The 27839-nt window shown below is 43.0% G+C and overlaps 1 protein-coding gene across 1 annotated transcript; it reads right to left on the bottom strand.

Annotated features, from left to right (window-relative positions):
• prox2 (prospero homeobox 2) lies at positions 1–27839 on the bottom strand. The gene is made up of 4 exons (XM_052018877.1): positions 26093–27839; positions 18456–18565; positions 8519–8713; positions 1–186 (listed from the first exon to the last, which is right to left on the bottom strand). The coding sequence occupies exons 1-4, from the start codon at positions 27837–27839 to the stop codon at positions 1–3; spliced, it is 2238 nt and encodes a 745-aa protein (XP_051874837.1).

Below are 27839 nucleotides of genomic sequence, written 5' to 3'. Positions count from 1 at the left end.
CTAATCATACAGGATGTCTTGCAGGCATCCCTGAGAATTAAACATTTCGGGGACCTCAGTGTCCAGTTTACTGATCACCTTGTAAATGCTTTTTTTCCAAGAAGGGTCCGAGTCTTTCCCAGATTTCACTGCATTAAAAAACTCCCGTAGAGTCACTTCAGCAACTTCCAAAAACTCCTTAGGGATCTGAGGAAAGAAAAAAATTGCAAGTACAAGTGTGATGAATCAGTCAGGTGCAGCGAACCTGGTAAGACAATGAACATAAGAAATAGGAGCAGGAGTAGGCCATCTGGCCCGTCGATCTTGCTCCGCCATTCAATAAGATCATGGCTGATCTGGCCGTGGACTCAGCTCCACATACCAGCCTTTTCCCCATAACCCTTAATTCCCCGACTATGCAAAAATCTATCTAACTGTGTCTTAAATATATTTAATGAGGTAGCCTCTACTGCTTCCCTGGGCAGAGAATTCGACAGATTCACTACTCTCTAGGAAAAGCAGTTCCTCCTCATCTCCATCCTAAATCTATTCCCCCGTATCTTGAGGCTATGTCCCCTAATTCTAGTCTCATCTACAGTGAAAACAACTTTCCTGCCTCTATCTTACTTATCCCTTTCATAATTTTATATGTTTCTATAAGATCCCCTCTCATTCTTCTGAATTCCAGCGAGTATAGTCCCAGGTGACTCAATCTCTCCTCATAGGCTAACCCCCTCATCTCCGGAATCAACCTGGTGAACCTCCTCTGCACTGCCTCCTAAGCCAGTGTATCCTTCCTCAAGTAAGGAGACCAGAACTGCACGCAGTGCTCCAGGTGCGGCCTCACCAATACCCTGTACAGTTGCAGCATAACCTCCCTGCTCTTAAATTCAATCCCTCTAGCAATGAAGGCCAACATTCCATTTGCCTTCTTGATAACCTGTTGCACCTGCAAACCAACCTTTTGCGATTCATGCACCAGCACTCCCAAGTCCCTCTGCACAACAGCATGCTGCAATCTTTCACCATTTATATAATAATCTGATTGTCTATTTTTCCTTCCAAAGTGGATGACCTCACATTTACCAACATTGTATTCCATCTGCCAGACCCTTGCCCATTCACTTAACCTATCTATATCTCTCTGCAGACTCTCCGCCTCCTCTGCACAATTTGCTTTTCCGTTCAATTTGATGTCATCAGTTAACTTAGATACGCTACACTCGGTCCCCTCTACCAAATGTATATCATGAACAGTTCGGGCCCAACACTGACCCCTGTGGCACTCCACTCACCACTGATTGCCAACCAGAGAAACACCCATTTATCCCAACTCTCTGCCTTCTATTGGTTAACCAATCCTCTATCCATGCTAATACATTACCCCCAACTCCATGTATCCTTATCTTATGGATAAGTCTTTAACGCGGTGCCTTATCAAACACCTTCTGGAAATCCAAGTATACAACATCCACCTGTTCCCCTCTATCCACTGCACTTGTTATATCCTCAAAGAACTCCAGTAAGTTTGTCAAACAGGACCTGCCCTTCCTGAATCCATGTTGTGTCTGCCTGATGGAACCACCTCTATCCAGGTGTCTCACTATTTCTTCCTTAATGATAACTTCAAGCATTTTCTCGACAACAGACGTTAAGCTAACTGGTCTGTGGTTACCTGCCTTTTGCCTACATCCTTTTTTAAACAGTGGCGTGACATTTGCTGTCTTCCAATCCACCGGGACCCGCCCAGAGTCCAGAGAATTTTGGTAAACTATCACAAACTATAACTTCCGCCATTTCTTTCAGTACCCTGGGATGCATCCCATCAGGACCGGGGATTTGTCTACCTTTAGACCCAGTAGTTTGCTCATCATTACCTTTTTAGTGACAGCGATTGTATTAAGGTCCTCATCTCCCATCACATCCGTAACATCTCTCTTTGGCATGTTAGACATGTCCTCCACCGTGAAGACTGACACAAAATAGTTATTCAAAGCCTCAGCCATTTCCACATTACCCAATATTAATTCCCCTTTTAATCATCCAAGGGACCTATGTTCACTTTAGCCACCCTTTTCCACTTTATATAATTATAAAAACTTCTACTATCTGTTTTTATATTTTGTGCTGGTTTACTTTCATAATATATCTTTCCTTTCCTTATTGCTTGCTTAGTGATTCTTTGTTGCTTTTTAAAGTTTTCCCAATCTTCCAGTTTCCCACTACTCTCGGCGACTTTGTATGCATGAGCTTTTAGTTTGATGCCTCTTTTATTTCCTTAGTTATGCAAGTCTCCCCACATTACTGTCCTTGCTTTCAACTGGAATATATTTTTGTTGAGCACTGCGAAAAATCTCTTTGAAAGTCTTCCACTGTTCCTCAACTGTCCCACCACATAGCTTGTGTTCCCAGTCTACACTAGCCAACTCCTCCCTCATCCCATTGTCGTCTCCCTTGTTTAGGCAATAATACACTGGTTTTAGATCGAACTATTGCACCCTCCATTTTTATGAGAAATTCAATCATACTGTGATCACTCTTTCCAAGAGGATCCCTAACTACAAGATTGTTAATTTTTACCTGTCTCATTTCACAGGACCAGATCTAAGGTAGCGTTTTCCCCTGTAGGCTCACTAACATGCTGTTCAAGAAAGCTATCACGGATGCATTCTGTGAAGTCCTCCTCAAGACTGCCTCGACCAACTTGATTTGCCAAACGTATGTGGAAGTTAAAGACCCCCATGACAACTGCCGTTCCATTATTACATGCATCGGATATTTCTTGGTTTATTGCCTGTGCCACTGTAATGTTGTTATTCAATGGCCTATAGACAGCTCCCACCAGTGATTTTTTTTTCCCTTTACTATTCCTAATCTCTACCCAGATGGACTGAACATTCTGCTCCCTATCTCTCACTATCGCCCTAATCTCATCCCTAATTAAAAGCGCTAGCCCACCTCCCTTACCTTCCTGCCTATCCTTCCGTATTACCTGATACCCTTGGATATTTAATTACTGCAACCATGTTTCTGTTAATGGCCACTAAATCATACCCTTTTGTACTGATTTGTGTCACAAGTTCACTGACCTTGTTTCGAATACTACGGGCATTCAGATAAAGTGCCCTTACGCTCATTGTCCTTTTAGAATCTAGTAACCTTTTTGTCCTTTGCATTTGACTTTTCTGCACTCCACTCTTACTTTTCTCTTCTTTAACTTTTGCTCCGGTCTCTGCTTTGTCTTTCTGCATGATTCCCATCCCCCTGCCATATTAGTTTAAACCCTCCCCAACAGCACAAGCAAACAATCCTCTTAGGAGATTGGTTTCTCTCTTGGTTGTGAAATGTAGCTTAAGGATGGAACTTCAGTCCTCGTGTTAGATACTTTCCTGACTTAGGCCCAGTGGCTCGTTGAGTTTAGCTGGTGAGGACCCAGAAGACTAGAATGGTCCTGGGTTTTATTCATAGTCTACACTATGTCTAAACAATCACATACCACTTACTCTTCAGCACAGTCTACATAATCACGTACCGCTTACTCTCCACCATTCCTAACTTGAACTAATCCACAACAATGTTGTCCATATCCTATCCACCAAGTCCCTTTCACCCATCACTGTGACTAGTAACCTGCATTTGGTTCAGGTCCATCAGTGCCTCGGTTTTAAAATTTTCATTCTAGTTTTAACATCCCTTCATCGTGTTGCCTACCATGTGTCGCTGATCACCTCCAGCTGTACTGTGCTCTGAGATATCTGTGCTCCTCCAACTATGGCTTCTTGCATGTCCCCACTTTTTAATCTCTGCACCACTGGTGGTTGTGCTTTCACTGCCAGGGTCCTAAGCTCCAAATTCCCTCCCAAAACCTCTCTGCATCTCTAGCTTGCTCTTAAGTTGCTCCTTATAACCTATTTAGTCAAAATTATATTAATATATCTTTATGTGACTCAGTGTCAAATTTTATTTTGCTCATGCTTCTTGGGTTATTTTCTGCATTGGAAGTGCTGTATGAACTCAAGCTATCATTACGTCGCTCATCTAAAGTATGAGGGTACATCTGGGAAAGGTGGGATTGGGTGGGGGGGGCACAGGGTGTCGGGTGGGGGGGGCACAGGGTGTTGGGTGGAAATCAGCTGGTGTTTCTTCTCCTTAATGTTATCCAGTGACTGTTGCTGGAAATCTGCTTGGAGAAAGGGATTGGTGTTGGAAGTGATAGCTCATGCAGTTGAATAGCCCACCAAAATTTATCACGAAGGCTTATTGTGGATAATGGCTATTTGGGCAAGCTATGGGTGTCGAATGACACTGAAGAGACCCAAAGGCACCAAGGAATTGGAAGAATTGGGAAGAAATAATACTATATAATAATATATGTAAGGTACTATAGCAGTTAGCGTAATGCTATTACAGTGCCAGTGACCCCGGTTCAATTCCAGCCACTGTCTGTAAGGAGTTTGTATGTTCTCCCCGTGTCTACAGGGGTTTTCTCTGGGTGCTCCGGTTTCCTCCCACTTTCTAAAGACATACGGGTTAGGAAGCTGTGGTCATGCTATGTTGGCACCAGAAGCATGGTGACATTTGTGGGCTGCCCCCGGAACATTCTACGCAAAAAGATGCATTTCACTGTGTGTTTCGATGTACATGTGACTAATAAAGAAATCTTACCTTACTACCTTTCTTCTTTAGATCAGCCTGTCCTACATTTTTTGGTGAGCAGATAAACCCATTCACAGGGCAATACTAATAAAGAGTCATAGAGTCATGCAGAATGGAAACTGGCCCTTCAGCCCACCAAGCGTGTGCCAATTTTCAAGCACACATTTGCTCTAATACTACTTTATTCTCCTTATTTCCCTCAGCTCCCCCAGATTCGACCATTCAGCTACACATTGGGGACAATTTACAGTGGCCGATCAACCTACCAACCCACACTTCCCTGGGATGTGGGAGGAAACCAGAGGACCCTGAGGGAGACCCACATGGTCAAAGGGATAATGTGCAAACTCCACACAGACAGCATCAGTGGTCAGGATTGAACCCGGGTCACTGGCGCTGTGAGGCAGCAGCTCTGCTAGTTGTGCCACTGTTTTGTAGGCCCCAGATGTGCAGATTTGAGTGTTCAAATCCATGTCTGGGGTACTTTTTTGTCCAATAAGTATTCTATTAGGAACTCCTTGGAGACATCAACCCATCTTCTTCTCAATTCCAGTAGCAAAAACACTTACATTTCATGTTGCCTTCTCAGTGAACCAAATTGCTTTACAGCCAATGAAGTTTTTCTTCCCCAGAGCGTCAGAAAAGCAACTACCAATTTGTGCACGGCAAGCTCCCACAAACAGCAGGATTACTGTGATCAGATGTTGTTTGAGGCTTAAGTATTTGCCAAGATATCAGGAATAACTCTTCTGCTCCTCTTCAAAATAGCATCTTGGGAACATTTACATTTTCTTAACTTACTACAATACAGGAGGAGGCCATGCAGCCCATCAGGTCCATGCTGGCTCCTAGCACAGCAATCCCGTCAGCTCTATACAACCCTCCTCATCTCCCTGTATCCCTGCAACTTTATTCTTTCCCTCTACTCTCTGATTCTTTCACCGCTTACCTATACTAAGGGTAATTTAGAGTAGCCAATAACCTATGAGCACATCTACCTGAGAGAGTAGACTGGTTACACTGGTCCTCAGTTAAATGTCTCGTCCAAAAGATGGCACTTCCAACACTGCAGCGCTCCCTTAGTCCTGTCCTGAAGTATCCGTTTGCTCAAGTCTCTGGGATGGGACACTTTCCATTTCTCCTTTTAAATATGTTTGGTGGATTATGCACACATTGGAGTTCACCACCCTCCCACCCCACCTCCACCCTAACATTTTTTTAGATATATTCATTTAAGGGATCTGCGCTTCGCAGGCTGAGCCAGCATTTAATTGGCCATCCTTAGTTGTCATTGAAAAGGCGGTGGTGAGCTGCCTTCTTGACCACTGCCCTTGAGGCGTGGTTGTACCCACATTGCTGTTAGGGAGAGAGTTCCAGGATTTTGGCTCAGCAACAGTGAAGGAACGGTGATATATTTCCAAGCCAGATTGATGTGTGGCTTGGAGGGCAACTTCCAGGTAGTGTTCCCATGCCTTTGCTGCCCTTGTCCTTCTACCTGGTAAAGGTCGTGGGTTTGGAAGGTACTGTCTAAAGGGTCTCGGTGAGCTGCTGCAGTGCATCCTATAGATGGTACAAACTGCTGCTACTGTGCTTCAGTGGTGGAGTGAGTGAATGGGTGTGGATGGGGTGCCTATCAAGCAGGACGGTGTATGGTGTTTGAAGCTGAACTCATCCAGGCATGTCTAACACTGGATTCGTTCTAACATGTGCAGACTGCGTTTGCTGCAAAAGCTCTCTGTCCTTTGCTCTTACAAAGCAGTGCCTGGGAATGGAATGTCTTAGCTCTGAGCTAAAGCAAACAGTCCTAATCTGTGCCTGCAATCTTCCCACTATAAGAATGCATGGAATCATTTCTCAGCATCTGGTGCCAATCCTTATTTCAGCCCCACTCAGGCATGCGGATCGGTTAATCCCAGGTTGTTTTAGTGTGATTGTGTGGCTTCCGATTCCCACACTTTGCTCGATGAGTGCATCACAGCAAATTATCAGGAACAGGCCTGACATCAGTGAGCGGGACACCCAATGCAAACCCTGTCACCGACAGTGGAGAAACTGTAGGAGAGTGGGGGGTGGGGGAGGGACAGGAGATAGCTGATGTTAAGTGGGTGGGGGTGTGACTAACTCTGATATCTGTAACCAGCAAAACAGTAAATACCTACATTAAAGTTCCAGAGTGAGTTTGCACTATGGGTGGAACAGTGGGTCATTCTCGATGTCTCAGATCTTATTTCAAACTATTGTTTTAAAAGATCATAATCATGAACATCTCCCCATTGTGGAGAGGACAGGAAGGCACTGAGATGGGTGAAGGTCGGGGGAGAGTGGTGGGAGAGGACGAATCAAGAGGTTAAGCTCATGGAAAGGCTGATCTGGCTAGAGACCTTTTATCTACCAAAGTGAAAGCAAAGGATTGACACCTGTGAAAGTGTTTGAGGACATAACATGGAGAAGATATTTACACTTGTTGGGGAGGACAAAACCAAGGAACATGTGATAGAAAGTAGACTTGAGAATCAGACATAATTTTACTGAAATGCAGAGCAGACCTGAGAGACCAGATAGCCAACTCATTCTTAGAATGAGTTCTTAGAATGTCACTAATAAATCCAACAGAGTGTGATGAGAATATGGAGCTCACAACTTAATAAATAGTTACAGTTGTACAGGGTGCTGGTGAGGCCACACTTGGAATACTCTGCATTGTTTTGGACCCCTTACCTAAGAAAGGATGTAGTGGTACTGGGGGTAGTCCAGAATAGAGTCACCTGGGATGAGAGGATTGTCATATCAAGAGAGGCTAAAAACAGGTCATGTTTATATTCTTTGGAGTTTAGAAGAATGAAGGGTGACCTTATTGAAACATATAAGATTCTAAGAGAGCATGACAGGGTAGATGTTGAGATGTTTTCATTAGTGGGAGAATCTTGAACAAGGTGACATAGTTTAAAGATAAGGGGCTGGTCATTTTTAAACCAAGATACATAGAAATTTCTTCTTGCAGAGGGTGGTGGATCTCTGGAACTATCTACCCCAGAGAGCTGTAGAGGATAGATCATTGGATATATTTGAAGTGGAGGCAGATGAATTTTTGAAAGATCAGGGGATTGAAGGCGTGGGAATCTGGCACAGAGGAGGAGTTAAGGTCTAGAGTAGATCAGTAAGGATCACAACGAAATGCAGGGCAAGCTTTAGGGACCAGGTGACCAACTCCTGCTATTTTCTTGTGTGAGGCCAATGACATACATCCATTGAAAGGGAAGATTGACAAACATGTGAGGGAAAAAGGGGGATAGAGGATTACAGGCCGTCCCTAGGTAATGAACAGGTTCTGTGTTTACAGACGTCCTTGTCGATTTTGTCCGTAAGTCGGAAAATGCACAAAAATTGCTCGATGTAGTAACTATACCTCCACAGTATTGTAGTGAATGACATCAAAAACACAAGACTGATAAGAAAGAACAATTACTAAAAGTGGAGAGAGAGGTGTAACTAGTTCTGCTATTTTGAATTAAATAATACTGTATATGAGCTTGTTTGTATCTATGAGTGTCCATAAGTTGGGCGTTTGTAACCTGAGATTGGCCTGTATGTTGATGGGGTGAGATGAAGAGCGGTGGTTTGGGTGGTGGATTTATGTGGAACACTAACACTGCATGGATCAGTGACCCATTTCTATGCTGCAATGTAATGTGAGATATTGTTCTTTTCCCCCTTGATATCCTTCATTTATTGACTGCTATGTTTCCATGGGGGTTCGTTGAGTAAATGGTCAGTGTAATGGAGAAAGTGAGGCAGTGGAGTGGGGTGATGGGATAGTGGATTACAATGTCCTAGAAAGTATAAATAAACACAGAAATGCTGAAAGTAGATGCAAAATACTGACCTGAAAATCATTGGCCTTGTTATAATGTCCATTGAGAGCTCGGTAAAGGTCAGAGTCCCTCGTCACCTTTAGGTCAGTGGCATCAGTTATACCGTCGTTTACAGCCTGTCGAGCAAACTTCTCCATCTGGATGTAGTAAAACTCACGGAAGTTGCTGAACCATTTGATGAGCTGAGAGGTGATGCATCTATTAAACTGGTAGGGGAACAAAGATAAAAACAGTTGGTTATTAAACTTGGGTCTGTTGTGCAGCAGAATACATTCTTTTATATTAAATGTGTATTATTGCAGTTGTCAAATTGTCAAGAGTATACAGTAAATGTTATATATCCAATGAACTTTCTGGAAGTTGGAGGGTAGGAAAGAGATGAGGAAGTAGATCAGCCATGATCTTAACAGCAAAGCAGGCTCGAGGGGTTGAATGAGCCACTGCTCCTATTTCTTATGTTCATATATAACCAAACTATTTTTTGTGCTTCCTAGGTAATGCTACTTTTCTGTGACACTTGTGGATAACACCCCAAAGAAAGTTGCATGTGATTTACCTCTTAGATATTGGTATTTTGATATTTTTTTTCTTATGCAACATTCTTGGAAATGTTACATATGGTCAGTGCATACCTTCCTCCCAAGGTTCTGGGAATAAATGCATTCTTTAATAAGGACCGCAGCCTGACCCTGGTGAGTAGTATTACTAGGGTGGTCTAAACTTCATTGAGCCAACATCATCAATAATTAGTTTTGCATAACATCCAGCCTGGATTATATGTTACTCTAAAGCAACCCCAATTGTGATGACTGGTAATTGGCCAGTCTAGATTCTGTGGATAGGCCACGGATAAGGCATTAATTGCTTTCTCTTCTCTGGAAAGGAAACCAAAGGTGCAACCTTCCGACAGCTATTCAGGGATTGACCAGTTCTGTTGATAATCAAGTTGCCAGCTCTCCCCAAGATGTTGTTGCCCTGGTGACCACCCACATTCCCGCCACAGGCTCTTATAGATGAACCCATTCCTGTGAATTTTAAAGGAGTGTCTCAGAGATGTCATAATCTTAAAAGCTCATTCTGCTTAAAACTTAAATCCAAGTAAATCTGCATGTTTTTAAGCACTTACCCTAGCTGCAGCTTGGGATTCCTGAGCACAAACTGAAGTGGAACCTTCCATTGGTTAAGTCCGTTGCCCAGAGACTTGTGCTGCAATATGTGAATCTACTGGGCAGCACAGACTTGTGCAGATTTCCCAGTTCTCAGGCCCGCTAAGCCTGATGCAAATACAGTGGTTCTATTGAAATGAATGGCAACAAGTAGCTGCAAACAGGAGGGCTGGAAGATGTTTTAATTTGAATCAAGTCGGTAAGTTTAAATGTTTTTATTTTGATTTCAGCACGTGTGGATGTTTTTAGTTTATGTTTCTTAATATTTTTAGTTATGAATAATTCCTGGTCCTTTTGAATTTTTGTGAATATTCCAGTGTGAGTCCATTTTATAATTTATATTCTGTGTGTTGGCCTGAAGTTTTTCATTGTACCTGCACCTCATTGTACTTGTGTACATGACAATAAACTCAACTTGACTTGTCTTGAGTCAATGTCTCTGGGATGAAGAGGAGAAGGAATCCATTTTAAACCACCCCCCCCCCCCCCACCCCATCAAACATTAATATCTGCAAACTGTTAGTCAAAAAGTGTCATGCTGCACTGGGCTGCTCCAATTACTTGACAGCCACCTCAGCAGCAGAAGACCAGAGCCAGGACTACATCAGAAGAAGCAGCATAGTCCAAGGGCAAGCAAATGACAAGGTCAGGTCAACAGAAGATCTGCCCCATTGTTTCAAACTGATGTGATACATGAATGATAGCATGATTCTAGCTCCTTTGTCCAGGTCTAATTGGCAACCTCATAAGCAAAGTCTGCTGTGTGGTTTAACTTTATCATAAACTAAGTTCACCATAAGATACATTACTACAAGTCTATATCAACATTACTGCTACAAAAATAAATACAGGCTCTTTGCAAGATTTTAAAAATATACACTCACACTAGTGTGCATGAAATGGCCCACTGCCCTATACAGCTCCTCATTAGATGTGGGTATTACAGCCACTCACCAGCATTGAACAACAGCACTTGGAGGCTACAGAGCCCAGAAGAGTGAGTGCTGTGGTCTGTGGTTGTCACGGACACAAGATGTGAAGGCTTGTGTGAAATAAATAGTCAGTGGGCTGTGAATGTCCGAGAACTTGAGACTCAAATAGCACAACACCATTTTGTTCTGTTAATGTCGGGATGGATTCCAAAACATTCTTTGTTCTTCAGTGTGCTTTCCCTTCGTTTACCCTTCCAACGGTGCCTCAGAGAAATTGATTTTGAGAGATTTTCAGAAGGGAAAAAGTTTAAACAACAGAACTGCCTCGCCTCTTCGCCCTGGGGATTCTGACACACGCTGGGTGCCTTGTATAAATGACCGTGGAATCGGAGGCACGGAGAGTGGGCTTGTTCCCCACCAGTGAAGGGCATCACTGACGGTCCCAATCCCATTCTTACTCAAGAGAAACCAGCAGTTGTTTGGACCTCTGATCTCCTTCTCCCCACCTGGCCCATCACAGAAGCACCCCAACTGCTTGCAGTTGTGGTGTTCTGGGTTATCTCCCAAGATTCTGGGTTCAATTCCCCCTCCAAGGAGTTGCCCACAAAAATCTAGGCTGACACTTCAGCACTGAGAGATGCTGCATTGTTGGAGATGCTGTTGTTTAGAAGTGATGAGCTCACCTTTAGGTAGGTGAATACATGATGAGGAAATAAACAGAAGTACAGGCAGAGAAGGTAAGATAGTATAGTGTGAGGAGGCACATGTGAGGCATGAACATTGGTTTATTATTGTCACATGTACCGAGATACAGTGAAGACACAAGAGAGTCTGCAGATGCTGGAAATCTGGAGCAACAAACACAAAATGCTGGAGGAACCCAGCAGGTCGGGCAGCATCCATGGAGGGAAATGAACAGTTGACATTTTGGGCCAAGACCCTTCAGTCCCGGCCCAACTGGATCGGCTTTGGCTGGGATGCAAATAAAGCATAGAAAGACTTATGTCTATATGCCAGCTTTGACTACCTCATAACATCCACAAATGCTTTAAACCAAGAAAATATGTTTTGAAGTCAAAACAGATAACGCTGGAAAAACTCAACATATCAGGCAGCATCTGTGGGAAAGAGAAACAGTCGACATTTCAGATCTGCAACCCTTCGTCAGAATTGGAAAAAGGGAGAGACAGTAATACCAGGTGAGTCAGCACTTCACCTGTGAATCCGAGGGTGTCATTTATTGCATCCGATGCTCCCGGTGCGGCCTCCGCTGATTGGGTGACTGCTTCATTGAGCACCTTCGCTCCGTCTGCCGCAAAAGCAGGGATCTCCCGGTGGCCATCCACTTCAATTCCACATCCCACTCCCATACTGACATGTCTAACCATGGCCTCCTCTACTGCCACGTTGAGGCCAGACGTAGGTTGGAGGAACAACACCTCATATTTTGCCTTGGTAGTCTCCAACCTGACAGCCTCAACATCGATTTCTCTAACTTCCGCTAACCCTTCCCCTCTTCTCCCCCCCTTTTTTTCCACCCCTCTTTGTCCTCCCTCATTCCTGTGGCCCCCCCTTTCCCCCTTCCTCATGACCTGCCCATTTCCTTCCCCCACCCTCATGACCTCCCCATTTATTCCCCACCTCCTTCCCTTTATTCCGGCAGGATTCCTTCTTCTTCAGCCCTTTGCCTCTTCTACCTATCACCTCTCAGCTTCTTACAACTCCCCCTCCCTACCCTCCTACTGTCCCCTTCTCACCTGGACTCACCTACCACCTGCCTGCATGTACTCCTCCCCCGACCTTCTTATTCTGACTTCTACACGCTTCCTGATGAAGGGTCTCGACCTGAAACGTCAACTGTTTATTTCCCTCCATTGATGCTGCCTGACCTGCTGAGTTCCTCCAGCGTTTTGTGTGTGTTGAAAAGGGAGATGCAATTTGGTTTTCAGTAGGAGAGGAGGTGGGAGTAGAAGTGGAATGTGTAGAGCAAATGTGATAGGATGAGTCGCGTAGCGGTTAGCGCGACATTATTACAGCGCCAGCGATTGGGGTTCAATTCCCGTCACTGTCTGTAAGGAGTTTGTACGTTCTCCCCTGTCTGTGTGGGTTTCCTCTGGGTGCTCCGGTTTCCTCCCACATTCCAAAGACGTACAGGCAGGTTAATTTGGGTTTAAAATGGGTGGCGTGGATTCGTTGGGCTGGAAGGGCCTGTTACCACGCTGTAAATAATTTTTTTTTTAAAATTAAAAAAAAATCAATTTAAAAAATGGTTTAATGGCAGTGTTCATTAGCTCATTAAGCTTCTTGTTCTGTGTAATGTGTTGATAATGGTAAGGTGGTGGGACCTGGCTGGCAGGTAGATGTAACTTGCGGGATAAAGAAAGAAAAACCGAGCCCACATGACGAAAAAAAGCAGAAAATGGAAAATGCTGGAAACAACTCAGCAGGTCAGGCAGTATTTGTTAGAAGAGAAACACTTAACATTTCAGATGAGGAACTTTTCATCAGACTGAGAACGTTAGGCGAGGGAGCATGAAATGGATGAAAACAAGGGGATATTTTTTGATGCTTTTTTTTTAAATGTAGGCCAGCATCTTTGGTTGTAATGCAGCAACCAGTTGCAAACAACAAGCTCCCAAAAACACCAATGTGGACACAGCCAGATAAGGTGTACTTGTTGAAGAATAAATATTGGGTGGGACACTAAAGGTAACTGAAAATCAAAAAAAATTTGCAAATGCTGGAAGTCCAAAATTAAAACATTAAATGATGGAAACACTCAATGGGGCAGGCAGCATCTGTGCAGTGAGAACACAAAATAACTCCCTGCTCTTCGTCAGAATATTGCCATGGGATCTTCTTCAACTAAAAGAGTTGAAGGTACCTGGGTTTAACATCTGGTAAGATGGCATCTCCATTGGACTGGTGCTGCTCAGTGGTGGAGCAGAATGACAGGTCAAAGAAACATTCTTTCTAATTGCTCCTATGAGCTGTAGACATGACTGGTAAGGCCAACGTTTATTGTTTGTCCGTAGATGCCCTTGAGAAGTTGGTGGTGCACTGTCCTCTTGAAGTGTTGCATACCCCCGGGAAGGTATTCCAACAGTGGGGATGGGTATAGAGTTCCAGGATTTAGAACTAGTGATGAATATGAGGGAAGGGCAATGAATTTCTAAGTCAGAATGATGTGTAACCTGGAGGGAACCATGGTGGTTATTTTATTCTATGAAACATGTTGACTGCTTCACAATCATTTAACTCAAAGGCAAACAGGAAGCTACTTTTCACCCACAATTGCCTATGAAGATGATTGATATCTCTCTTCATAAATGGCAGCTCATCTTTAGTAACAACCAATCTGCTGGGGAACTCGGCGGCTCGAGCAGCATCTGTGGGAGGAAAGGAATTGTCGGTGTTTTGGGTCGAAACCCTGCATCAGGAGCAACAAATAATCTGATGCAGAGTTTAGTCTTTATCATCCACCCGAATTATTGATGTTAATTGTCATGCCACTAATTTAGCTGATGGATGGGTACAGATTGCTTACCCTGCATCAAGGAGTGGTGTATCTGAATGTTGGATGGAACACTACAAAAGAGATCTGTACTCTGGGAATGCACATTGATTGCTACCATGCTCTTTTCCCACAATTAACAAGTATTTATCACAAGAGTCGTTGAGAGATGCAGCATGGAAACAGGTCCTTCAACCCATTGAGTCTGAAACGACCATCAACCATCCATTTACACTAATCTTACATTAATTGGTATTGGTTTATTATTGTCACTTTTACTGAGGTACAGTGAAAAACTTGTCTTACATACCGATCGTACAGGTCAATTCATTACACAGTGACAGTTACATTGGGTTAGTACAGAGTGCATTGAGGTAGTACAGGTAAAAAAATTCCATTGCTTATTCCCCCCACAGTCTCACCAGCTCCATCCTTCCCACCAGATTTCACCCACTCACCTACACACTGAGGACAATTTACATTGGGCAATTAACCTGCCAACCCACGTCGTTGGGATATGGGAGGAAACTGGAGCAGCCGGAGGTAACCCTCACATTCACAGGGAGAATGTGCAAACTCCACACAGACAGCACCCGAGGTCAGGATTGAGCCCGGGTCTCTGGTCCTGAGAGGCAGCAGCTCTGCTAACTGCGCTACTGTATCTCCCATGATAAACCATCTGAACTTTACAAAAATGCCTTTCTAAATTCAAGTGAAGATGGACTCTTGACCTCACAATCTACCTCATTATGGCCTTGCACCTGATTTTCTGCCTGCACTGCACTTTCTCTGTAACTGTAACACTTTATTCTGCATTCTGTTATTGTTTTCCCTTGTACTACCTCAATGCACTGTTGTAATGAAATGTTCTGTATGGATGGCACACAAAACAAAGTTTTTCACTGTACCTCGGTACATGTGACAATACTCTACCAATTTACCAATTTCTCCCATCTAGGCAGATGTCCCTCCATGAGCTGCTGACCAGTGATTTGCAACCTGATGTACCAAAGCCAAGTAATCTTCATAAGCAGAACACAGGTGGATGTCCCTCCATCGACTCAAATCATCTAAAAAAGCAACCTTGCAGTTATCCACACTTTTGGTGAGAGAAATACAGCAAGTCCATATAAATGGGATGTTACTGAAGAATTGATTTCTGGACATGAAACTGCTCTTATAAGAAATACCTGCATTTATGTAGTGCCTTTCTGAAGTGTCACTGCTGCAACACAGCAGCCAATGTGTGCACTGCAAGCTCCCAATGTGATGAATGCAAAAATAATCTTTGAGTGATGTTGGTTAAGGGATAAATATTGATAGAGGAGAAACTGCTTTCTATTTCTGAAAACGCCACTTTCCCATCCAACTGAAAGAGCAAACAGGGAGCCAGAGTTGTGAGCTCAGGAGATGCAATGCCTCAATGGAGGTTAAATAAAATGGTTGGTGGTTACACAATAGAACTAAGTACCGCTAAGAATTAAGTGTACTCATTGTTGGGGCCTCACTTTTAACATTTCCAAATGATGGCATTCCTTGCAGCGTAGCTTTCCCTCTGTAGTGGCACTGAAGTGTCGATCTGAATCATGTCATTACTCTTCTGTTACTGAAGCTGTACTGAAATGCTAAAAGTGGTTCCAAACTTTGAATGTGGCCCAGACATAACTATAGACTCAAGAGGAGAGAATTCAGCTCTGCTGCTTTCAACTATGTACCCTAGCACTACCATCAACCAGCTCGATCAGTGTAAAATTCTCATCTAAGAATTGGCTTTGAAAGAAGAAAAATGGCAAATGATCTGGAGAACAAGATTGTTGTTAGTTGTTGATTCCCGTGCGATGGGTTTCTGGGCATTTGTGGACCTCCTGGCATCGAAGCAGAGAAAAAAGGAAGATCAGAGGGAGGAACAGCACACTCTGATGTTGAGCAGTCCTGGCCACTTCCAGAAGCACCATCACCCTGTCAGCAGTTGAGCTGGATGATCTCTCATGTGGGATTAAACAGTGATTGAGGAGTGCTAATACAATTTTGCACTTCAGAGAAAATATTGTCTTTGTGGGTGAGTGAGCAAAGTGAGCGCCTCTCCTGAGAGATTTTCTGAGGAGATTAAGGGATAAATCTGAGTGTGGATCCCTAATGACCCTTTGATTTGACTCTCCGCTCAGCTGTCAGCTCCTCTCATCTAGGGACTAAGCTGTTTAAAACTTGATTGAAGCACAGTTCACTGTGCTGTGACCGAAGGAAAACTTCAGTGCTTCTCAGACCCACGCGAAGTTTGTCTCTTGATGAAGAACAACATAACACTCCAGACACCAGATGGTGCTGTTCAAATCCCATTCTAGAACCCTAGTCTGACACTCCAGTGCTGTGCTGAGGGAGCACTGTACTTCAGAGATGCCAATGTTTGGAGAAGATGTTAAACTAAGGCCACATTGCTCTTTCAGGTGGATGCAATAGATTCAATAACACTATTTCAGGAAGAGGAATTATCTCCCATGTCGTGATCAACACTTACCTTTTAGTCAATAATACTAAAGCAAATTATCCACTCATTACCATGTTACCATTTCTGAGAGCTTGCTGTTCACAAATTCGCAGCCACACTGACACATTGATGTCAATACTTCAGATTGATTTAATTGGTTGTAAATTGCTTTAGATTGTCCTGAAGGAGATGTGATAGGGGCTAGATAATTACATATCCCATTTGAAAGAAACTTATGATCACAGGATTAGAGGGGGAAAGGTGAGAGGAGGCACATGAGGAGTATAAACGCAGACATGAACCGGTTGGCCAGTGCCTCAGCTGAACATCCCATGTAAATTATTGCCCTTTCTTAAAATCCTAGAATTGCTCTGGTATCTGAAGTCAAGGCCAGTAAACAGTGCGGAGATAAAGAGCAACAGGGGTCATATGGTTGAATGGCCTAGTCTTATTGCAACGGTGAAAGATCTGATCCATTGTGCTAAAGCAGCTCAGAGAAAAGAATTGATTCTCACGGTACAGCTGCTCGAGTATCGGTGGGGCATCGTGCTTCCACCTCAATATTTGTATGGCCCTCAAGGCAACCAAATGTTAGGAGGGGTTGCAATGGGTCCCTACCTAGCCCCATAGCCAAACATGAAACTCAAACCCAGGAATCCTAGAACAGCACCATCTGGTGTCTGGAGTGTTATTTTGTTCTTCATCAAGAGACAAGCCGCATGGGTTTAACATCTCAACATTTTATTAACCAACACCAGACTGGCTTGCTTTTCCTCTCTTTTTACAGCCACTTCCTGTTCCCCCATGTGACCCCTTGCATTGCCTACTGGGAACTGTAGTTCTTTATTATAACTACATAATAACACATGGAGTGAGCCATTACTTGTATCGATCCAGGCACGAATTATTGAGTGTGAAGAGCAGTGCTTGAGACTGCAAAAATTCTTGTAGGTGAACTGTTCATATTTGAAAATACAGCCATGGAAGTCTTCTCCTTGATATAAAGAAACAGTGAGGTGAAACAGCCGTGATGGAATTGAGTCGGACACCCGGGATTAGTCTCCCATTGTGCTCAAAGATTCTCTCACACTGAATTGCAGGGATGAGGAAGGGAAGTGAGCTTAATACGTGGCCTGGCATTGACCTCAAGAGTCAGTGATGCAGGAAAACAGAGATCACACTAACAGCCTGGAGGTCAAAAGGAAGAGACCAAGATCAAACAATGATGTGGTTATTTTTTCAAGCACTTCTAATATTTGGTGAGAAATTTCATGGGTTGTTCTAAATGATCCACAGTACTGCAAACACTTGTGTCTCCCACCCCTCCGCCCCCTTGCTTGGGATTTCTCTCTCCTGTATCTGAGAAGTTAGTGAAAAGTTCTCACATTATGCCCAACCCTGTTGTTTTCTGCCAGCAGTGTGAGTGCTCCAGCAGAGACCTAGCCTCTCGTCCTGCTCTAGTTGGAGTGACCATCTTTTCAAAAGGCAACATAAGTCACATAGAAGAAAGAGGGATTAGCGGATGCCTCCAGTGAGCCAAGAGTTTGTCAGAGCTTTGAGGATTACAGTCATTCACAGGGACTGGAACTAAATGTAGCTCAGTGCAGTTCCAATAGTCATCCTACCTCCAGAGATGTTTGGCCTTCAACTTATCTTATAGGGCATCACACACCCAGACATTGGTGCTCCATGCACTGCAGAGCATGTGACACATACACACATGCTCCTCCAAAACACATTGTCTCTAACCCACTGTCCCTCATCATATAAGTCTCTCAGACACGTCTCTTTGAAATGTGCTACATTTTCCACAGTTGTTAACTAGATACAGTCATAAAGATTTTTTCCTACCTTAACATCAGAAAAGTATGTTTTCAGTGTGGTTGAGCTGGGGTATCGAGTATAGAAGAACATCAGTTTGGCTTTTTTCAAGTGATTAGGTGTTAATCCCTCCTGAATAGGAAGACTGGTTAAGGTCATTCAATCAGGATGGTCAATTTGATAAGCAAGCATTAAATGATGCTTCTATCTTCTGTACATTGATATATAACTCTTTTTATCTACTTCAAAGATTTCATTTCACCAGCATCCAAAAGTAAAAGAGCCTAGGAAATATTATTTCAAAACTCAGGACACATATGGAAATTCATCTTCATGTTATTCGAATCCAAGAGAATCAAACCAGAAAACAACATTTTCAGGTAAATCAGCATATGAATTTTTCATGTATAATATAATGTCTAGGTAATGCATTATAAAGGGCTGTGGAATATTTTCATATATCACCCATCAACTTAACAATGTGTCATTATAGATTGTACAGATCTTTCTCACATACAAATGCAATCCCAGAACTTTGTTAGTCCAGCCTAGTAAACTTGGTTCTGTTTGAAATTATGTTTCTTACCTGGTTTGTCCTGTTTGAATGTGATAATTCTGAAAATTTCAGTGGGCTGTTCTTGCCTTATCATTCAACTTGGTAAGTATAAACCACTTGACGTATGCATTTTGATGGAAACATCAACTTAAGCCTTTTATGTGTGGCTTTATAACTTGAGTTATCCTACAAAGACTGATTAAAAACTAGATATGTACAAAGAAAGCTGAATTGCTTGCAATAGATGAGTTTCTACCTGCTGCTGTCATCCGAATTTCCATCTATGCTCCCCTTTTGCAATCCTTGACACACTTGTCAAATGCGAGAGACAAGAACAATTAGAAAAGGCCAGATTATTTCACCTCTAATGCACCAGCAAAAGCCATCTTTAGACTTTCAGAATTGGAGTGTCCAAACTGAGAGTCTAGTGCAGAAGTTTGCTGTGGATTGGAGATATAATTCATTCAGAACCCACATATAGAGCCTGCACATTAGGGATATTCTAGAATATATGTGTAAATGAAATAGATGGAGACTGACTTTCTGAATGTGGACTCCAATGTGAGCCTTAACATGATCTGAAAGCAAGCCAGGTATATTTCAGGCACACTCTCAAGTGTTCTTTGTAATGACAGGACAGAAAATAACAGACCTTTCCTGATGATGGTTCTGGTGAGAAGAGCTTAGAACTGGGATAGTTTTTTGTGATAATGTAAGGGCAGATTTTAGGACACTGTAGGAACCTTTGTTGTAATCCTATCATTGTCCTCCAGTAGATGGGTGGCACACTAAATAAAACAGCCTCTTACATAGTCTGATTGCTGAATTGTTAGTGTTCTTTTTATTCGTGTTCTATTACATTGAACTGTGCCATTACAACACACTTATAAAAAAGTAGAGATGATTCAGTACAGCTTGGTGTCAGTCAAGCTTGGTGACCACATTGCTGTAAGTGACAGAGATTAATGTTGTGCACATAATTTGGATGCCGTTATCCTCCACTCACTGCAATTTTGGGGGAAAATTACTCTGCTTTTGTTGATAGAATTTGCTGTAATTTCTGTTCCCAGCATTCTTTAAATAGTTTGCCTTTCCAGTAAGTTTTTTCTACAATGCTTTGGACTGTTTCCTGTGTGTCATTTATTCCACACCTCCTCCAACTTGTTGGCTAAGGCACTGTTGTCAATGAATAATTTACATAATTGGGCCATATTTATTGTCAGGATTGTACAGCAGTGGAACAGGCCATCTCACCAGAAAGGGCTACGTTGGGGTTTCCTCTGCAAGAGCCTCCTCAAACTTTATTTTGGCTCAGTCCTTCCTCCCTTGAATTTATCCAACTTCCCCTTAAGTATATTTTTGCTGTTTGCCTTAATATGCCTTTCACAGTTTCAGGTCCCAGTGTAATGTTATAATTCAATAATGTCATCACTGTGACAACACAGGAGAAGTTTTTGTTTAAATCAATTACAGCCAATCTTCAAATACCGTGGGTTTACATTTAGAACCTATGTGGAGAAAGCATTTTTGTTTCTTCAAGCTGTGCTGGATTTGTGTAGGACTGGGTGATGTTGGGGGCAAATGTGTTGAGTCCCACCCAACAGTTCACAACCCTCTGGCACACTATTACAATGGATCATTAGTCCAGGATGTCAGAAGAAGATTTTGAGGGAACAGGAAGAAAGATCTTCCATGCAGATCAGGTAAGGCATTTGGTAACTAACTCTTTCCCATTTCCTCATGTTTAATCTGCTGGATTCATACAGTTTGTGTTATTGAAAATACTATAAAGTTCACACGTACTGATGCTCACAAAGGCCGGATACCATAATGCAATGGGGGCTGGTGAAACAGTTCAAAGCAAACTCTGGGAAAGGAATTCTAATCACTAACTTGGAATGTTCCTCTATCATAGAATACAGGAAAATCAGAAGTGAAAAAATGCAACGGTCTAAGCTCAGTTTGTATGGTGTACGCACGTGCACACACACGCACACCTGGTGCATTCATTTTTTGTGGCGATAAATCTCAACTGTTGCTCATAAACTTTGTGCATTCTTGCCCCAAGTCATCACTGAGGAGATGCTACACTGTCTTTCAATTGAGATGTTAAACCCAAAATCCACCTTCACCCTCTGGTGCCCTGATGAACATAAAAGATCTCATGACCTCATTGTGAAGGATAGTGGTGAAGTTAATCTCCAGTGTCCTGGTCATAATTATCCTTCAAATGACACGACACAATACAATGCATTATTTAGTCATTATCACAATGTTTGTGTACAAATTGACTGTGTTTCCTGCATTACAACACTTCAAACGTATTTAATTTACCTTAAAGCATTTTGAGATATCTTGAGAAGGGATGTGTAAGGCCCTACATAAATATAAACCGTTATTCTTTTTTTAGTGTCTTAATGCCCATACATACATACATATCAGGTCTTTGTATCCATTACTCAGCAACCTCTCACACTTGCACATTGACTTCACTATTTACCCTGGCTGCACACTGAAATTTTGAAATAATCTCAGGGCTTTTCAGGTCATTACAGGGCGCACATGTGGGCCAAAACATTTCTGAAGAAGCCACACATGTACCTTGTACAATTCAGGCTGTAACCCACTTAAGGTTTTTGACACTTTTTGTGGTGCTGCAAACTTTGATTGAAATTATAATTTGAAAGGTGCACTCGCCTGTTAAATGAAGAAAAATGTAACCATGTATATTTTTATATTGCTTCTCTGTGATTGAGCATGTAAGAGGATGTTGGCAGCTGGGAAGTAGTGGATATTGCTTGCATTAGCATCAGAAACTCTCTGGAACAATAGTGAGCCTGGAGCACTAAGTGGCAATGAAAGGCTCACAACCACTCACATCTCCTTGTGAGCACCAGAGAACCTTCTTTTATATAGCAACACACTCCATTTACAGATGCCTAATCCACTTCAATGAAATGATGTCTATTTACATATTAAGCAAACAAGAAAACAAAGGATTTTGCAATTCAGTTTGAGAATACAATTCACTTAATGGATTTCTGTTTTAAGTTGCTTTTCTTTTCCTCTTAAATGTTTCATTGCTTTTGTTTTCTGTTCTAAGAACACGGGGTGGGTACATACCGGGGAGTAGGAGTATCAAGGTGGATGGAAAATATTTCCAAAGGACATTCTTCTTGCATGTAAAACTGTGGTCCTGGCAGTGTAGAGTGTCTTTTAATTAGCTGGATTTACTGTGAAGTTTCCAATTAGCCAAGATAACAGGACAGAATTGTGTGCAGTTCTGGTCACCTACCTACAGGAAAGATATCAATAAGCTTGAAAGAGTGCATAGAAAATTTACAAGGTTGTTGACAGGACTGAAGGACCTGAGTTATAGGGAAAGGTTGAATGGGTTAGGACTTGATTCCCTGGAGCACAGGAGAATGAGGGGAGATCTCATAGAGGTATACAAGAATCATGAGGGGTATAGGAAGGGTGAATGCATGCAGGCTTTTTCCCCTAAGGTTGGGTGAGCCTAGAACTAGAGGACATAGGTTTAGGGTGAAAGGTAAAATATTCAAGGGAAATCTGAGGGGAAACTTCTTCACTCAGAGGGTGGTGTGAGTGTGGAACGAGTTGCCAGCGGAAGTGGTAGATCTGGGTTCAATGGTAACATTTAAGTTTGGATAGGTGCATGGATGGAAGGGGTTTGGAGGGATATGGTTTGGGTGCAGGTAGATGGTACTAGGCATAAGATCAGGTCAGCATGGACTAGATGGGCCAAAGAGCCTGTTTCTCTGAGGGAGTACTCTATGACAGGAAATTACTGAGAGAATGTTTCATATGTATCTGAAAAAGCTGAATTTGTTCCTGTCCCTTCCATGACCAGCAATCTGCCTCTAAAGCAACAATCTGCTGGAGGAACTCAGCAGTTCGAGTGGCATCTGTGGGAGGAAAGGAATTGTCGACATTTCAGATTAAAACCCTGCATCAGGACAGGGTTTTGACCCGAAATGTTGACAATTCCTTTCCTTCCACAGACGCTGCTCGACCTGCTGAGTTCTTCCAGCAGATAGTTTGTTGCTCCAGATTCCAGCACCTGCAGTCTCCAAGCTGCCTCTAGGGTTGTGGTAAATTAGAGGGACTGACAAACCAATATGTCACAGTCTGGCTGTTAGCCTTAGTACCAAAAAAAAAGTATAAAATTGTCAGCTGACACTGCAGTGCATCTCTGAGGCAGCACTGCACCTTGTCAGACGTGCTGTCTTTCAGACGAGATGTTACACAGATGCCCTGCCTGCTCTTGCAGGTAGATGGAAAGATGCTAAAGGTTATCTTTGGTATCCTGGAGAATATTTATCCCTCATCTGTTAAAACTGTAAGAGAAATTTGATCACCATCATTTGCTGTTTTGGAAAACTGGCTGTTATATTTCCTACATTGTAGCTCTCTTCCAAGAAATTTATCCACAAGTCATTTTGGGGCATAATGAAATGGTTGATGAAGGCACTATAAAAATGAGTCTTCTTCTCTCATTAGGTATCCTGCTACCTAGTTTGGATGCCTTTCAATTTCAGGGTTATTTTGTCTGAGTTTTATGACCCAATGGTACCAGTTTGTGTACTGTATTTCACCCAAGCACTGGACTAAAATGTAACTGGCCACTCACTGCCTGCTGAGCACCAACTGTTAAAGAGCACCAGTCTCTGAAGGGGTTTCATCATTTCCACCCCTCTTGCTTTAAGTAGCCGTGACACCAAATAAGTAGTGCCTCGTGTTTTTTTTACATGAATACCAGCCCCAGAAATGTAACCAGGCACTTGCGATGGAATTCACCTCATTAAATTTGCATCTGTAAACAAATGAAAGATTTGCTTTCCAAAGTGTTCCCACAGGACACTACTTTAGGAAAATGGCACTTCTGTTGATACAAAGCACTAGGAAAACAGTGGGAGATCAGACAATACTAGCTTTCTCAGGGTGGCCATGTTCCATACTTCCTCTCTATGTTTTTGACCATTTAAATAGACAGAAGCGCACAAACCGAGGTTAACAACCTCCTATTTTCCAGGAGTATTGAAAAGGGAAAATCCCTACCACCCAGTGAGAATGCAAGAAACAGAAGCTGAATTAGATCATTTGGCCCCCAGTGTCTGCTCCATCACTCAGATGGATTGTGGCAGAACCCACACCTCAGCTTCACTCTCCAGCACTATCCCTCGATTCCCTTAGTATAAATCTCTGTCTTTGGTCTTCTCCCTGAATCACACTCCATCACCCATTGGGTAGAGAATTCTTCTGATCTCAGCCCCAATTGCACCACAGAATGGTGAGAGATCAAAACACATCAACCACCCTCCTTATATTGAGTTGCTGATTACAGCAACGTAACGCAAAGGGTGGTCCCAGGAACATTCCAGGTGTTTCCCCCCCCCCCCCACCCACAAGGGATGGACGGATGGTCACCTATTCATTGAATATTTAAGAACCACCTTAGTGGTGGTTGCTGAGTCCCTTCATCCGTCCACTTTAGAGGCAAGCTCCTTCTCAAACTGATAAAAATCAGACGTGTACCATTTAAAATGACTAGGGAGTGTGGCATAACCAATTGTTTTGTGTGTGTGGAGCTTGTTCTGGTCCTACCCAAGTGATGATTTCACAGTACACAAGTCCTGTCAGCACGGAGGGTATTGCAGTCAGGGACTAAGCCAATTCCAGACTGTTAGTTTTAAATGAGTACCACTTTATTTTAGGAAAGTTTTATTTTTAAATCCCTCAAACTCTACTGGCAATGATGTCAAAAACTGGTGGGTGGAGTAGGTCCTCATGGTACATCCTGGCCAGGTTCCTGATGTAGATGGATCTGGAAAGCATCTACCAGCACTGGTTACACTGAGTAACCAAGCTCACACTGGGGCAGACGTGGCGCTTACTCAAAAATAAGCAAGCTTGGGCTGAGATGAAAAGGTTGGTGGGTCCCATCTATTCCCGCTACTGCTACTCCTTCCGACACTACCTCTATTCCACTCCTAATTTCTATACTCCCACTGCTGATGAACAAAGTGGCCATCATCTTATTTCCAATCAGAGTTGACCTCGCTAGACAAGTGTTGCTCATTGATTCTGCATAGGGGTTGGGAGAAGGGTCAGACATGGGATAAGAATAAACCAATTTACATGTAAAGTGGAGACATTAACCTGGAAGCTTGTTGAGAGTTGAGGTTCAGAGGGAGCCACAGATAGGAGACAGGGCAGGCAGGGGTGGTTGATGGAAAGTCTCCAATGGGGTTCATAATCACCAGGACAATTGCTACCCGCCGTACTTCAGATTGAAGACTGGGACTACATTTCTCCCTAGCTTAGGATTGGTTTAACCAAAAATGGATGTGGTTCATTTTGTGTCAGACCAATCCCAATCTATGAAAGACCATTTTTCCTCTTTCCTCCCAAGAATGTTTAGTTTTTAAATTTATCTAAAAAAAAATTTAAACTCATTCATGGGATGCAAGTATCTAGCCCTCAGCTTACTCATTTAGTAACATAACCACAATAAGTTCAGACCCCTCACCCTAACATCTGCTTATTTGACTCCATGTTATCTGATTTAAGCTCCTCAGGATTTACAGATGCAAGCAGTGGTATGATTCATTTTTTGTGGCCAAAGCATTGTCTGAAGCGTCAATGCAAGATGCTGTATAAAAATAGCTGGTCTTATTTTTGTTTTATTAGTCATGTAGCTTGACCTGGGTTGTGCACGTCGGCTCAAGAAAGGAGAGAGCTGGCCAGATCACATCATCTACATCTAATACCCAAAAATGAATTCATTAAGCCAATGTGCAGATTTTCTCGGTTGCAGATAATTTAACTGTCATGAATTTGAGGTAATCTAATGCACTTGGTGGTAGTTTGTGAGGCAACAGTACTGTATAATCAGTACTGCCGAAGTGTCAATATCATTCTGACAGGCTGGGAAACCAGTAGGAAAGGAAATGGAATTCCCTGGTACTGGAAGAGGTGGTCATGATGGTGAAGACTGGTTGCAGAGAGAGAAATTCCAACCATGTCTGACACGTGCAAGATTTTTATAATGTTCTTTAACTTTACAAGGTAACATATAGAAAGGATACGTTTGCCAGGGAGTATGGAGTGACCTCCACCATGGATTGCAGCTCCCCACATTCAGACTTGATGTGAGAAAGACCGAGGTTCTCTGCTGGCTTTTGCCGGAAGCCTGGGTACGACTGATGTGCTGTGTGATGCGAGGTAACCTTTGACCTTAGTTTGACAGTATCCCATGAAAGGCACGTTGGTTTAGAAGCAACATTGTCTTTTGCAGTTACAGCGAAGTTATGTCCCATGTCATTCTGCACGTTGTATCTCAAAATAGGCTCAGGCAATTCAGTCAGAGACATCTGGGAGTCCAGAACTAATGTTAAAGGTGGTTTGTTATGAGGCATTTGACAGGCCTGTTTAATAATTGGACCAACAAGATTAGGCTGGCTTTGGGGTGACTTTCTCACCACCAATGGTATCGCTTCTGTCTGATCATGAACTTCGAAGGTACAGGGGTCTCGACAGTTGTCAAAGTATCGATGCATCATCACCGAATCTTGAGGGCACTGAAACTCGTGACTTGTCATCCTTAGGTTTGTATTCTCACTTTGTGTGGTGCTCTTGGGCCTGGCGGCTGGCAAGCTTTGAAGTGACTGAGAAGAAGTGGTGGAAGGTTTAACAGAGAACAACTGTACGGCCGAGTCTACAATGTGAGCCACTGCATTGGTTAGTTCATATTTAAGAGATTCTGCGAGATATCCACCCTCCACTAAAGAGAAACCAAAATGATTACAATGGTTGAATTTTTTGTTCACATCATAATGTTTATTTGCTTCCTTTCCTGTTGTCAGTTCTTCCTCATGGCTAATTGTCTGAACATAGTCAACACAGAGACCTTGGTCCATGTCTGAAAGGTTACCGTGATACCTTTCCGAAGCATTTCCTCCATTCTCAGTACTACCCAAATGGAAACTGGAGTCAGACGTGTCCTCTTGGTCCTCATGTTCTGATTCACTGGCATCATATACCTGGAAAAACTTTTCCTGAAGTTCAAGGAGCTTTTCCTGCATTTCCTGGAGCTGCTGCTTCAGTCTATGGCACTCCTCTCTCCTGAGCTGCTTCAGGGATGAAGCTAGTCCGGGACTCCTCCTGGGATTCTCCTCCTGCTGTTGCTGCTGCTGTGGAAGTCTCTGCTTCCGCTTATTCTCTTTGTACAGGCTCATCAAACTTCCTCGCCTTTGACCACTCTCCCTCTCGAGCTCACTGTTGGGAAGGTTGGCATTTGGAGAACTGTTCATTCCTCGGATGATGTTCTCTACTCTTGCCCTCTTTGCTTGCAAATGTTCATTAAACAATCGATCCCCTTCACCTGGGTTCGTAGTATGATGCTGACTGAAAGACGAGCCGAGATCCTGCCCACCATCTTTGGAGAAGTTATTGTTTCTCTCCTCCTGAAATGAGTCAGCAGTGGAACAGGACAGGTTCCTTGCAGAGAAGATTAGCTCATGATCTGCTGAATTCTTCTTCTTGGAAGCTTTCTCCAGAAACTGTGAAATAATGGCCCTGCTGGAATAGGATGGCACCGAATCCTCGAAGAAATTCCCTTTCAGGTGCGCATGAAGCTGGTTTGTTTTATTTCCTTCCATGTAGCAGTTGTTGGAATTGCTCGTATCCTGTTCAGGCACATTGAGGTTCATTGCATAAGCTGAGGGTTCAGCACTTTGCCTAGAGACACAATGGTTAAAGGGAGTTCTGACTTGCGAGTTGAAGCTTCTTTGTTCAGATTTCAAGGACAGGAGAGATGAACTATGGTATTCAGGCAT

This window comes from Pristis pectinata, chromosome 1 (genome assembly GCF_009764475.1).
Source record: "Pristis pectinata isolate sPriPec2 chromosome 1, sPriPec2.1.pri, whole genome shotgun sequence".
NCBI lineage: Eukaryota > Metazoa > Chordata > Chondrichthyes > Rhinopristiformes > Pristidae > Pristis > Pristis pectinata.
Note: the sequence above shows the minus strand (reverse complement) of the source record. Positions and strands in the feature narration are given on the sequence as shown.